Source organism: Sardina pilchardus, chromosome 19 (assembly GCF_963854185.1).
Source record: "Sardina pilchardus chromosome 19, fSarPil1.1, whole genome shotgun sequence".
In the NCBI taxonomy this organism is placed as follows: Eukaryota; Metazoa; Chordata; class Actinopteri; order Clupeiformes; family Clupeidae; genus Sardina; species Sardina pilchardus.
This window is the reverse complement of record NC_085012.1, coordinates 22,295,386-22,310,385: the sequence shown is the minus strand read 5'-3', so window position 1 is coordinate 22,310,385 and position 15,000 is coordinate 22,295,386. Positions and strand designations below refer to the sequence as shown.

Genomic DNA, 15,000 nt, shown 5'->3' with positions numbered 1-15,000 from the left:
TTTCGGATATATACAGTAACTGTTCAGCAGTACAGTGATAGTTCTTCTATCTGGGGTTTCAAGCGTTTGGCGTTGCGTTGATACAGTAGTAAGGGTACTGTAGATGAGCCCAGACCTCTTCAGCTCTCCAGAATGTTCATTACGGAAGGCTCAGCAGTGGCAGTGTCACGGAGCTGTGGCGGTTCTCTCACGTGTAAGTCCTGACGCGTAACTCCGAGAACACACACACACACAGGTAGACGCTGATGACATGCGCAGGTGCTAATTTGCTCGTCCTAGTCGGGCATCGCCTCTCCTGCGGAGGTGATTTTTGAGAGAGAGAGAGAGAATATCGCCGCGGTGCGACTCGACACCTGCCGAAGCGGAGCTGCCACTGCCGCCGCAGGTGTCTGTCTGTCGGTCAGTCGGTCAGTCTGTCTGTCTGTGGCGTCTGTGGTGTCTGTGGCCTTGTTTTAGTGTGCTGCTGACCTGGTTTGTTTGCTTTTTGTTTTTTGCCCAATAGATGAAGGCCTCCAGAATGGATCTGGACAGCATAGGAATTCACAAGGTAGGCATGAGCACAGCTCAGCTTTACATATTCTCCGGCTTTCCTCCTGGGTTAAAGAGATGGCTCAGTGGCAGTGACGAGGGTGTGTGTGTGTGTGTGTTTGTGTGTGTGTGTGTGTGTGTGTGTGCGTGTGCGTGTGCGTGTGCGTGTGCGTGTGCGTGTGCGTGTGCGTGTGCGTGTATTTGTTTGTATGGAAACAAGTTTCACACACAAGTGTGTCCGTCCAACAATGCTGTTGTTATATTGACAAGAGAGGCATGCGCCGAGATGCGTCCGCTACGCTTGGTGGCGTTATCTCGAGCCTCGCCGTGAACAAACATCAACACGCCTACAGCCAGGCCAGGGTTACATCACACCCATTATACCTCTGGCTAAACATTAACTCTGGGAATGGGCCTTCATAGTGCTCCTGTTGGGTTAGTCTGTCTGTTATTTTTCTTAGGGGCTCAGAAGACAAACGGTGGTTTAAAGAACGTGAAGAGGGGAGTGTTCTGAAAAATAAAAGAAGAGGGGAGAGAGTGTGAGTAAGTGAGAGAGAGAGAGAGAGAGAGAGAGAGAGAGAGAGAGAGAGAGAAAGGGGATTGGTAGTTATACATAAGATAAAGTAGAGAGAAGGGAGTGTGTGTGTGTGTGTGTGTGTGTGTGTGCATGAGGGGGAAAGAAAGAGAGGAGAGGAGAGAAAGAGAGAGGCAAAAAAGATGAGGATGGAAAGAAGTGAAAAAATAGAGGAGAATGTGTGTCAGAAAGTCTAGCCGTTTACTGACTGCACAGATAGCCGGCGATGCACGGGCTTTTAGCCGGCTAGTCCCGATTGTACTCACTGATAGCCGGCTAATCGCCGAGGTGATTTACGCTGCCAATTGTCCTCCCCTGAGGGTACACATATTCCCGGGGCGACTGCAGTGAGCACACGAGCCGGCTATGCGGCGGCTAGCTGAGACATGGGCGGAGCTGTCAACAACGAGAGTTGTGCACACACTGCTGAAAGACTTAAAATCAGCAAACAGCTGACTGACTGTATGCTGAGCACAGCTGTCAGATCATCATCATACTGTTCACATATTAACACTGGTCCTTGTGGTCCATCTAGCACACTGTTCTTTCAAATGTCAATTAAATCGCCAAACATCTCAGCATTTATTTATTAATTGCTAACATATTGGGAAAACATAGCCTATCCTGCTTTATCTACAGCCAGGATAAATTAGCTAGACCTTGGCTAGCTTGCTCAAATAACCATTGACAACGTATTTCGTTAAAGCATGTAGGCTAGGCCTATATACCCACCCTAAGGTTTAAGAAACATAACAACGTTGTCCAATTTTAGTTTAATGCATTTTTCTGAATTGGAGAGGTCTCCTTATGAGGGTAGGCTCTGCATTTTAAATGGCTAATCGCTAGTCGCGATTAGCATCGTTGGTTTAAACTTTGCAGAGCTGTTTTGTTGTTATCACAAAAATACTGATTGTAACTGCTGTTAGGAAGACAGTTTGGAACCTGGCAGACGTGAGGCAGTGAAAGGTATAATGCACAGTCCAAGCGGAATGAGTGGAGAGTTGATATTGTGATGAGGCAAGAATTACTCTGTTAGGAAATGTTTATTACCAGATGAATATGAGGAATGACATTACATGGAAGTGGCCTGTTTAAGATCCCCGTGGCTATATCCCACAACATGGGTGGCATCCCGTAACATAAACCCCTTATCCCACAACACATCAGCTGACTAGTCTAGTACACCTATATAATGCGTAACCGTCAACTATCTTATGACAACAGGCTGCTTAACCATCTTAGCCGTAGGCTACATTTCCCCCTTGCATGAACGTAACACAAGCATATCCGAGCCGCGCTACAATATTGTGTCACATCGAGCTAGCAAGTCTAGCTAGCCACAAACAACAGTGCATACCAGACTGTATAGAACAGGTGCATATTGCATAGGCTACTAATGACACTTTTTTACGGTCAGTGAATAGCACCGAGTGAAAATCAATGTTTGCTTTATATCTAGTGACAGTGGTGATGTCGTCAGTTTGGATAAGTAGAGTAAACTTAGTCAGAAGATCTAGAATCAAACGGAGGAGCAGAGAACTTGACAGAGAGCTGCACCGCTGTTTTGAGAATGACAGTAGTGTCACGAGACTTCGACGCCTATGTTGTTGTACGTCACTGTTCAACTTCACACCCAGTTCTTACATGTTTACGCCTACACCGAGGCGGCTTTGGAATATCGCGCCTCTTGTCCTCACTGACCTAGCCGGGGAATGGCCGGTTAAACCTAGCCGCGGATGAGGCGGCGTTCAGTCAGTTAACGGCTACTGAGTGAAAGAGAGAGAGAGTGTGTGTGTGTGTGTGTGTGTGTGTGTGCCTTTGCCCTGTTGGTCCACACTGCTAATCCGGTCAGATGCCTTTGTGGTGATGTGTCACGCTCCAGCGGGAAATCCCCTCAATGTCTTCATTCACGTCTCGCGGCCCTGCTCTCTCCATGGCTGGCCCTCACCTTCTCCTCCCTCTCTTCCTCCCTCCCTCCCACTCTCCTACTCACTCTCTTCTCTCCTGTCTTTCTCCCCCCTCTCCTCGCCTCTCCCTCACTTTCTCTCCCTCTCTCTCTTTCTCCTCCCTTTCCTCGCCTTTCCCTTCCTCTCTCCCACTCTTTTTCTCCTCCCTCTCTTCCTCTCTCTCTCCCACTCTTTCTCTCTCCTCTCTTTCTTCCCCATCTCCCTCTCTCTCTCTCGTACCCTCTTGTTCTCGCTCTCCTCTCCTGCCTCTCTTTCTCCCTCTCTTCCCCTCTATTTCAATCTCTTTCTCCTCTCTCTCTTTTTCTCTCTTTCACTCTCTCCAGGTGCTCTGCTGCTTTTCTCTGCAGCACCATATATCTCTGTCTCATCTCTGTGTGTCACTCTCACACTTTCTTACCTTTCTCTCTCCAGTCCTCCTCCTCTCCCCTGTTCTCTCTCTCTTTTTCCCTCTCTCTCTCTCTCTCTCTCTTTACCTCTTGCCCTCCCCTGTTTATCTCTCTCTCTCTCTCTCTCTCTCTCTCTCTCTCTCTCTCTCTCTCTCTCTCCTTCAGCCAGTTCCACCAGCTCGGTAAGTTAAAGTGTGGGCTAGTGGAGAGATGGAAAGATGATGCAACTTAGGGAAAGCAAAGCCAGGCTTCCCCAGTGACCCCCCCCCCCCCCCCCCCCCCCCCCCCCACACACACACACACACACACACACATACAGTGAAGGCCTATCAGCCCATCAGCAGGACTGGCCCCCTTTCCAGAGGCCCAGCATAGCTAGTTCCTGTGGCCTGTCAGAGAGGGTGATAAATGAAGACTGTGAAGCGCGTCTGGCGCCGATCTGGCCCTGGTCAGCACCAGAGGCCACGGATGCTGTCTAGAGAGGGCCCGTCATCGCCTCTGTGTCTCTTTAGACAAAGGCACACACTGAACACGCTGAGATTTAGCTAGGACTCCTGTGTGTGTGTGTGTGTGTGTGTGTGTGTGTGTGTGTGTGTGTCTCTCTCTCTCTCTCTCTCTCTCTCTCTCTCTCTCTCTCTCTGTGTGTGTGTGTGTGTGTGTGTGTGTGTGTGTGCGCATACTATCAGATGTATGTTGCTGCAGCAAGGTTTTAATTGTGTGTGTGTGTGTGTGTGTGTGTGTGTGTGTAGGCTGTTAAATATTCTGGAACTATTTTAGCACTCTGTGTCTGTGGAGTAAGGGTTGAATGTGGTGGGCTAGCAGAGTGTATGTGTGTGTCTGGGCTATGTGTGTGTGTGTGTGTGGGCTACGTGTGTGTATGTGTGTGTGTCTTGTGAGGTTTGTGTGGGCTGTGCGTCTGCGCTCAGGCTGACTTAGGGCTCTGGCAAGCGGAGGCAACAGGCAAGGCTCAGCAGTGATGTCATGCCTTAATTTACCGCTGCCTCCACGCACACACACACACACACACACACACACAGGAGAGGAGAGCAGAGAGGGCAGCAGCGGTGGCAGCAGCAGCAGCAACCACGCGTTTCCCACACTGGCCCCACGGCCCCTGCTGTTTGTTTGGTATCCTTGGCGGCCGAGGGGGGGTTGGGGGGGGGGGGGGAGCAGGCAAGCGGTGGCTTGCGAGAGTGGGAGTGAGAGTTCGGAGGTAGAGAGAGAGAGAGAGGGAGAGACAGAGGGAGTAGTGGGTGGAAGAAAGAGGAGGCAGAGAGAGGGTGAGAGACAGAGAAAGGGAGAGAATGGAGTGAACGAGAGAATGAAAACAAAAATAAAACTGCACATCAGAAGAAAGAAAGAAAGAAAGAAGTGGTAAATGAGTGAACAAGTGAGTTTGTGAAGGAAAGGGAGAGATGTAGGGACAGAAGAACACAGTCGGAGAATGAGAGAGTTGGTGGGGAAGGCCATGCCGAGATGAAGGGAGTAAAAGGGAGAGAGAGGGAGAGTTGGAGAAGAGTGAAGGAGATAGTGAGTGCATGTGTATGTGCTGGAGGAAGAGAGAGAATTATGGAGAGGTTTGCATGCTGCTGTTCTGCTGTCTGAGACTGTTTCTGTGGGGGCGTTTGATTCTGATCAAGCTGTCACACTCCGCATGCTCACACACACATACATGTACGAACACACACACACACACACACAAACACACCTCACTGCCTCTCTCTCTCTCTCTGTTCTATGTTTGTTTGTTTGCTGCATTGTAGATAAGTGGCATTGCAGTGCTGAGAGTTGCGATTTGGCGCTCAGATTTCAACCCATTTAGTTTGGTGGCATGATGGTGGTTGATAGGGATCACACATTCACTTCCATTGTGGTGTAGTGGTGGTGTAGCATAAACTCAGTCAGATGGCGCTAATACAACTATTTCATTGATTTGCGTATTATCTATGGCTCTGAGTAATCCATCCCATTTGCCTAGTTCATTTTACGAAACGCATGTTCTGTTTTAAGTGTATATTATCAACTTGAAACAAATTAAATCAAAGTGTTAACAAGCAAAGAAAGATGTTTTGTTCATATGAAAACAAAAACAAAGACTATCGCTGGGGGGATCGATGTTGTCACAAATGAAAGCCCCTGGCCCACTGTCTACCAGGGCATGGCTGTGTTTCAACACCTCACTCCTCAGAGGACTCATCTCCAGTGTAAGGGCTCCGCTGTGGAACATGGGGCTCCATAACAACCACAACCACCACAACAACCAAAAGCATAAAGCACGCGTTCATTGACAACAATTTCTCCTTCTCCGTGCAATTACGTCAGACAGACCCGGGGCCTTATAGACCATGCAAATCGCTTATGTCTACCTTACAGTGTGTGCACTTTAAGTGATCGTCGCTGTGTACTGAGAGGCCCCATAAGCAGATTAACAAGGCAGAGCACATATGGCATTAAGCCCAGCTGTTTACACTTTAACTTCTGCTTGTCTGATTTATGTGTCCATCTCGAGCTGAAGTGGAAAAGTTTGTTCCGCCACACAACCGGTTTGCCTGCCCGCTAAAACTCAGGCTGACTTGACTCTCACACTTACAGCCTCGCAGTGATAGACATCTCTGTAAGGTGAGATGGCTGGCAAGGATGATATAGCAACGACTTTTTTCCCCTTTTGTTCGAATTATCTTTCTTTCTTTGTTTCCTTCTCTCTGTATCTCTCTCTCCATCACATAAGCTTTCCATGACATCATGCAGGCTGAAATAAACAAAGTGTTGCGCCAATGTCTTTGTGTGTGTGTCTGTGTGTGTGTCTATGTGTGTGTGTGTGTGGGTGTGCATGTGTGTGCTGGGGGGGGGGGGGGTGCAGGGAACATAAACATTGACAGATTAACGTGATTTTGTGAAGTTAAATGCAACAGCTGCAGTGATGTAAAGCCAGGCAAGCATTGAGCACTGCAAGTGTTTTTCATTATAATGATCTTAATAGCCTGAAATGATTCAAACTCTGTCATACTCTGCAGTATTTACAAAAACTTCAGGCTGGTGACAGATATCTTTTTCATACCCTTTCTCTCTCTCTCTCTCTGTCCTCATCTTTCTCCCTCTCTCTTGCTCTACCCCCATCACTTTTCTTGTGTGTGTGTGTGTGTGTGTGTGTGTGTGTGTGTGTGTGTGTGTGTGTGTGTGTGTGTGTGTGTGCGTGTGTTGATGTGTTGAGAAGGCAGTTAAGACTTCAGTCAGTCTCCGGCTGCATCTCAGACAGAGACGTGCACTGTAGCATCCCCACGTTCCCCTCATTGTTACGGCTTCACAGAGCTGTCACGGAGCGTGTGTCAAGAAACAACAAACAAACCAACAAAGAAAGAAAAATAGACAGCAGCAATAGACTAGACACACACACACACACACACACACACACACACACACACACACACACAGGTGCACAGATACACCTATACCTGGACACACACATACACACACACACACACATACAGGTGCAGAGACACACCTATACTTGGACACACAAACACACACACACACACACACACACACACACACACACACATACACACATACAAGTGCAGAGACACACCTATACTTGGACACACACACACACACACACACACACACACAAACACACAGCTGCATGTTCAAACAGCTGGACTTAGACCTCACCTCAGGCGGCGGAAGTGTCCCCTTGTGAAGGCCTCAGCCTTATCACACCATGACCAGCATCACCGTCACCACACCGGTAGCTCGCACGTTGGTGTGAACTCCTTCGTCATGGTGCTGGAGCTACAGTACGTACTCCATTTTCTCATAGATTTGCGAGAAAAAATGGCCGTAAGGTCTTAAGGGGCAGAGTGGGATAGCCAGGTCAAGTCACAGGTTGTACAAAGTGGGGCACGTTAAAAATAGCAGTGCAAAGATGTCATCTGTCATTTGCACTAGAGCTGATTGTGATCGGGAGAATACTTTCCCTAGGGTGTGATGGTTGATTGCACCTGGCTGTGATATCAATCTCCATATGACAGGCCGTTTATTTTCTTTTTCCTCTCCTGTTATTCTGGCATGAGGGCTGTTGACAGTGAGGCAATAGTCAGAGGGTGTGTGGAAAGAAGGGGTTGAATATGACAACTAAGGACACTTTATCACGCTCATCATCTCACATGTCCTCATCTCCCTCGTCATCTGTGTCTCCTCTCTTGTGTTTCCTCCTCTCATGTTTCGGAATAGTCCTACACCAGCTCAGGGAATCCTAGGTATGTGAAGGGACAAGCTGACATCTGCACCTCTAAATGGGGGGAATCCCATATCCCATATGTAGTCCCTACAAGTGTGTGTGTGTGTGTGTGTGTGTGTGTGTGTGTGTGTGTGTGTATGTATTTTCTATGGTACTCTTCAAACTGTCTGAATATGAAGGACGTAATGATTTAAAACCACAGGATGGTATGTGTGTGTGTGTGTGTGTGTGTGTGTGTGTGTGTGTGTGTGTGTGTGTGTGTATGTGTGTGTGTGTGTGTGTGTGTGTGTGTGTGTGTGTGTGTGTGTGTGTGTGTGTGTGTGTGTGTGTGTGTGTGTGTGTGTGTGTGTATCTTCTGTGGTACTCTCCAAACTGTCTGAATATGAAGGACGTAATAGTGTAAAACCACAGGAAGGTGTGTGTTTGACTTTGGCAAATGGTGGCAGTCAAACTTTCTGACTATGACTATGTTTATAGTACAAGACCACAGAAAGAGGTGACTGTATGAGTGAGTGGCGTATCCTGCAACGCTACTGATCCCAGCAGGAAGTGTGTCAGCAGTCTGATTTTCTTCCTCCCTAGACCAAGTTTTTTTTGTCCACACCCAGTCTGGCAAATTCACAGCATTGCGGCAGTTAATGTGTACTTCCCTGATGTGAATCCCTGCTGTACCGCCCTTTACACCATTGGAATACACACAGGCTCCACTTTACAGAAGCCTCACAGTGGACAGCCCCATAGGTAAATAGGCTCGGTGTGGTAGGGTGGAAAGTACCCCCCCCCCCTCAAAAAAACAACAAAAATAACAGCCCCTCCACCTTCCCGTTGCCTCCTGCTTGGAGCAGACAAATCCAAGCTTGTCTGGGCCTGTCGTGAACCCTGGCTGAACTCTGTGCTGGAGGCAGAGCAATGGTCAGCGAAACAGCTGGCTGTGGACCGTCCCTGCGGTGGGAAAGTGATCAAAGGTGCGCCAGACCCCATCTGCTTACTCCCCCCCTCCTGTACACCCCGTTGCCCTCGACTACCGGTGGGGTCCTGCCCAGTTTTTTCCTCCCAATTTCATTTCCACCCGCCGCGGCCCACACCATTCCGAGAACCCTATCGCTCCCCAGACAGGCTAATCCCATCTAATTCCGGAACATTCCGCGCACAGGCTGGCGTGACCCGGTGCGTTTGCGCAGGTGGAAGTTTCTCTGCGTGTCCTCCGCCGTGTCCCGCTTTCAGCGGCGCCAGCCGTAGGTAGCCGCGGTGACGGTAGAGCAATGACCTGCCTTTTTTACGCTCCGGAATTAGCCGACTGCTGTTAATTGGCTCGATTAGAGGCTCTTGAAATGGTAATTCCTCATTTGCATGATTGCGTCCGCTTGGTGGCGGCTGTGGCAGGTAGCCGGGTGAGATGGCAGGGCTCTTGAACGGAAGGGGAAAAAAAGCGAAGGAAAACTGCTGACAGATAAACACTCACACACAGACACACTCGCACACACTCACACACTCTCACACGTAGACACACACACGCACACTCACTCTCACACACACACACAGACACACACACACACACACACACACACACACACACACACACACATACACACACATATCCAGGCATACACACACAAGAGCACACACAAACACAGACATACTGTATTACACAAATCTACACACATGCTTCCAAATTCAGGTGAGGCAAGTGGTTTACATACTAATGTGCATATTAAGCAAGCAAATTAAAAACTAGAAAAAAAATGAAGTGGTGCCTTCTTCCAGAGAGACAGCGCAGGCTGTGTGAGGTGCTTTCACGTCCCAGTTAGACACGTACATAATAAAACTATCATGCAAGTCACGGATTATAAGTGTACAACACTGCCCTCCAAAAGCACAAATGTATCTTCAAAGAGCGTATGTCTTTTCGACTTGCATGTTAAAATCCTTCACTTCAGAACGAGAAGTAAACAGAGGCAGTGCTTTTATCTAAACCTCAAAATAGTTTACTTATCACAGCACCATGTGGGGAGACAAAGGGAAGCGTTAATAGTGTGTAGTGTGCGTATTAGGTTTGACGCAAAACCATTTTGCTCGGCAAAATTCTTTGTTGCCTCAAAGTGTGCTGTGGTTTCTCAGCTATTCCCTTTGATGTCCGCTGTGGTGAGCGTCTTGTCGCCATTGATGTGTCTCTATCTCCTGTTCCGTGGTCTTGTTCCTGAAACACATCATATTCAAACTGTTTGAGCTGTACTCTTTTACACACACGCACACACACACACACACACACACACACACACACACACACACCATTTTCTTGTGGCTCAGTACTGGCTGAAGTCTTGAAGCTACAGTGGGATCTCAAGGCTACCAGTGAGAGAGGAAGAGCCATAGGGTTTACCATTGTTTGACAGTTAGAGATCTGCTATTTAACACACATACACATTACACACACATAGCCATACCCACACGTGCATGCTCTTGGCTCACTCACATATATAGTGAGTTTTTCCATCTCTGTGTAAATGTGCAGTGTTTGGCTCTAGGAACAGTTGTATCACACTTTTCAATGAGAGAGAGAGAGAGAGAGAGAGAGAGAGAGAGAGAGAGAGAGAGAGAGAGAGAGAGAGTCAGCATCAGTGCTAACACAGCTAACTCCCCCCAGCCAGTGGAAGCCTCCCCTCCCCAGGCACGTGTTTATTCCTCTGCTCACGCTCCGTGGCATGGGCCAGAGGCCGGGTGACATCACCCCAGGCTCAAGGAAATAGGAGCCAGCCATTGATCTTATGGAAATATGGCAACGCTTCAGACTGAGCACACATTCTTTCTCTCTGTCTCTCTCTCTCTCTCTCTCTCTCTCTCTTCTTTCTTTTTTTCTGCCGTGGTGGAAACTCTTCTGATAACATCTGGAGAGGAAGTGGCTGCACAGAATGCAGGTTGGAGCCCAGATAGCAGCCTGCCACGGAGCAGATCTGCTCCTCTCCCCAGCTGCCAGGGCTGCTGTCAGAATCTGTGGGCATCAGTAATCCAAATGGCCGAACAACTATACATACATCTATAGGGAGTATTTACACCTATATGTCAAGCACCTATTTTACATTGACCAGATTCTGTGTGCAACCTCCCTTGTCCCATAGTCTTGATTTATACAAAAGGTCCACGTTCCACTTGGAATTTTTCCATGGCCAGTGCTGAGCCTGCTGAATCTTTCAATCTTTGTAGTCTAACCCCCCCTGAAAAGTCTCAGTCTTCACAGCTGAAATCTGAGAAGATTCTTCTGTTCTACCTGGCGTGTTCTAGAGCCCATGTTGAGCGCCCCGGCTCCTTAAATCCCCCATTCCCCCTCAATACTTCAGCGCTCCACTGGTCGACCCCCCCCACCCCCCCGGGGTCTGGACCTCTTCCAGAGCCCTTCTTCTAGTCCTTGGGAGGGGTCCACTCCACGGTGCTGCTGGAGGAGCTTGGCAGTAGGAGGTTCTCCCTATAGCCAGCGCCCAGAAAAAACCCTGAATCACTCGCACGTCCCTAATAAGATGATTAATCAGCTTCTTAATTAATTGCAGATACGGCCAGGGCACGGACCCCGGCGGAGGCTGGTGCGTTTCATTAAGCCCCGGCTGTATTAATAATTCCGCTCGCGAGAGGCCGCATCTGGCTTTGGTGTCGGCAACCCCTTGGCATCCACCACCTTGGCTATTGTTGTGAGTGTGAGTGTGAGTGTTTATGCGCGTGTGTGTGTGTGAGTGTGTGAGTGTTTATATGCGTGTGTGTGTGTGCGTGTGTGCGTGTGTGCGTGTGTATGTGTGTATGTGTGTGTGCAGGCGTGTGTGTGTGATCCCTCCCCACCTCCTCCTGCGCCACAGAGAGGCTTTCAGTCTGGGCTCTCTAATGCTCTCGCGCGGAGCCATTGATCTCGGGCTCCTGCTTCCTGGCGGAGGCGTCTCTGCCTCCTCTCTCTCTTTGTAATGAGGATCCCACGGGACGGCGCTGCTCCTCTCTCACTCTCCCCGCTGGCTCGCCACGCTCTCCTCTCTCCCGCAAGGCTACCGCTAGCTCCTCACGGCCGCGGGCGTCATGGTTACGGCTCTGTAGTGGAGTCACGTCGGCCACCCTGCAATCTGTTTGCTTATGCCATGTTGTGTGTGTCTGTGTGTGTGTGTGTGTGTGTGTACTGGAGATCCTTGACGTAGATGTGTCAGCAAAGGCTAATGTTTTCAAGCTTGCGAGGGCAATGTTAGTGTTCCGTGTATACAGCAAGCTCTCCATTCCTTTTCGTTGTCTTTGTGTAGCCGGCTCCAGTGACGCCAGTCAGCTCCTGATTGATTTGATCTCCCTGAGTCATCCTCTCTCGCTCTCTCTCCAAAACACGCACCGCACACAGAGATGCAGATAAACACAAAAATAACGCAGACAAACGCACAGGTATATCAGCCCAGCTGTCGCTGATATGACAGCAGCAAGCCGCTAATGCTAACTTACCTGCAGGAGATAAATGTGCCTCCCACATGATCTCAAGAGAGGTCCTCAGGTTGTGTATTGGGCCTAATGAGTTATGCGATGGGGTGTGTGACATGATGGAACGTTTGTCCAGCGTTGTACTGACGTTGGTTCTCTGTGTTTTGTGTCTCGTTTTGTACAGAGGATGAGGAAGCGCTGCACTCCATCATGAAGGACCTGGCGGCGCTCAGCTCACGCAGCTACCCCAACAGCAACGTGGGCCACAAGCCCAAGAGCCGCCCCAGCCCCAGCTACAGACAGGTGAGAGGAGCCCAGGATCCTATCTTCTCTTATCTTATCTCCAGACTATGCACACACAGACACACACACACACGGTATTGTACACACACACACACACACACACACACTCACATTGTGTTGTGTTCGCACACACGCACGCATGCACATGGTATTGTACACACACACATACACATACACACACACACACACACATTGTGTTGTACACGCACACACATAGACACCTACACACACATACACGCGGAGGTAAGCACACACACACAACTTGATATTGGCTCTCTGTGTAGACATACACAGACCAAAAAAAAATCCACACATACACACACCACCAGCATGCTCACTCACACACCATGTACACAGACGTGTGTCTTTGCTCCAGGTTATTTTTCATTTCGCGGTGACGAGGGAATTCCTCCGTCGTGCCAAACAACAAATGATGATTAACGTGCACATTCCCCGAGCTAATTTATCTGCATGCACTCTGGGATGTTCACATTCAGTCAGTTCTCCCCTGCCTTGTCCAATCAACAAACACATCATTATTACATCACACAAAAAACATAAATATATCATTTGGTGTCATATGATGCAGGCAAACCTCACAGAGTGAGAGATTTTATGGCTTAGAGTGAGGGCCTTTTGTCTGCGGCCAACCTGTGAGAATCCGGTCAGCCGGGTCCTGAGCTGGACTGTTGTAAGATGCTGTCAGGAACAGGAAACAGCTGAGGGAGGCCACACCGCGCTGAGCCCAAATCCAGCGTGAATCAAGTGTGTGTGTGTGTGTGTGTGTGTGTGTGTGTGTGTGTGTGTGTTCATGCTGCTTGTCATCACCTCTGTTCACATCGCATTACTGTCACTCTGCACTAGACAGAAGTCAGAGTACAAGTACGAATGACTGCGCGCACACACACACACACATTTTCTCTCACCCACTTAAACACACACACACACACACGTGCACTGACTCACTGTTACTGACAGAGTCAATGCACAATACTGTAAGTGTCGTCACATCCTCTGCATAAAGTAGTCCCTGCGAGAGACAAACGGTATTACTCCACCGACAGCATTCCACCACTGTACTGTACATTTCAAAACCAACAGGTACATCCTCACATCGTCTTCACACGTCTTCCAAAGCGCAATCCATTTTCCCACCACTGCAGGCCGTTCACACCCCCGTGTGTGCACCTTCTTCCTCATTCTCTCTCTCTCTGGAGCCCAAACATTGCCTCATCTTGGCAGAGGCCTGGATGGGGCAACTCTTGCCTCGGGGTACATTTTAGTTACATAAACACGCCTAGGGAGAGCGTTTCCGTCCTGCGCTCTGGCGGGCCACTGCTTGGGTAGAGGGTAAATGTACCGAATCCCTTCTAATGACGCACCAGCTGAATATGTGTCATGTTTGTCCTGTTCCTTGTTCTTTTGTCATGACACATTCCGATAACATAGTATTATCGGAATGTATAGTATAGTGTAGTATAGTTTTGTGTAGTACTTTGTAGTGTAATGGAGCATAGTGTTGTATAGTTTTGTGTAGTACTTTGTAGTGTAATGGAGCATAGTGTTGTATAGTGTTGTATAGTATAGTATATTTTTGTGTAGTAAAGTAATAGTATACAGTGTTGTGTAGTTCTGTGTAGTGTAATGAAGCATAGTGTAGCTAGCATAGTGTTGTATGGAATGAGGGAGAGCAGAGTAGAGTGCCCGTAAGCGTTTTAGTATCTATCCTGGGATCTCCTTGGATTCCTAAAGGTACTTAGTTTCAGTTTTCAGTTCAGCTGAAATCCCTGCCTGCATTTACTGGCAGTGTACGTGCTCACAGCCAGCAAACAGCCCCATCTCCCTCCAGTCCCCACACAACACTGTGTTCCAACCAGAGACTAAATGAACACACAGCAGCCAAATCGAAAGTTCTTCTTTCCATGTGTCATGACTTTCTTCTGTAGAGAGAGTGTTAATAAAAACACAATGCTTTCCATTTATTGTTGTTTTTCTTTTTTTTTCTTCGATCTTTCTGACAGGATCTCCGGGTGAAGCTGGAGCATGAGAGAGAGAAACGGTAAGATGGGAAACGCTCTTCCTGGTCTTCTTCTTCTGTTTTTCCTGCGGGGCACCGAAATGCCCCGTGTGTTGCTGCGTGAGGAGCGAAGGTTGTGTTGTTTGGCTGTGTGGGAGGATTTCACCAGGCGGAAAACAAGGGGATGGTTGGGGGGGGGGGGGGGGGGGGACCCGAGTCGAGCCGCCCCCCGCCCCGCGCCCCCTCCCGAAAGTATCGGAAAATTCCTGCTCTGGCATTTAAGATACTGGCACGATTCTGTGGCATGATTCTTTGGCACACCAAGACTGAGAAAGGAAGAGAGAAAGAGAGAGAAAAAAGAGAAAGAGAGAGAGAGAGAATGTCAAGTCCTTGAGCTCATTGACACGCCCTGTATTGACACACAGCGCCTCACATTTCTTCCATGTTTCTGGGGCCAGATCCAGCTGCAGGCAGTGGCTAGGAAGCAGCAGCTGTGATGGTAGCACCGAGCATGTGCGTAAGCGTGTGTGTGCGTGCGTGCGTGTGTGTGTGTG

General features: G+C 48.8%; 1 protein-coding gene across 1 annotated transcript in view; it reads left to right on the top strand.

Annotated features, from left to right (window-relative positions):
* The window catches only part of map3k22 (mitogen-activated protein kinase kinase kinase 22), a 52,859-nt gene that overhangs the window by 9,670 nt on the left and 28,189 nt on the right, over positions 1-15,000 (top strand). Inside the window, exons 3-5 of the mRNA XM_062521984.1 lie at positions 503-547; positions 12,311-12,429; positions 14,451-14,488. Coding sequence (XP_062377968.1) covers positions 503-547; positions 12,311-12,429; positions 14,451-14,488 — 202 coding nt within the window. The remainder of the gene's footprint in view (positions 1-502; positions 548-12,310; positions 12,430-14,450; positions 14,489-15,000) is intronic.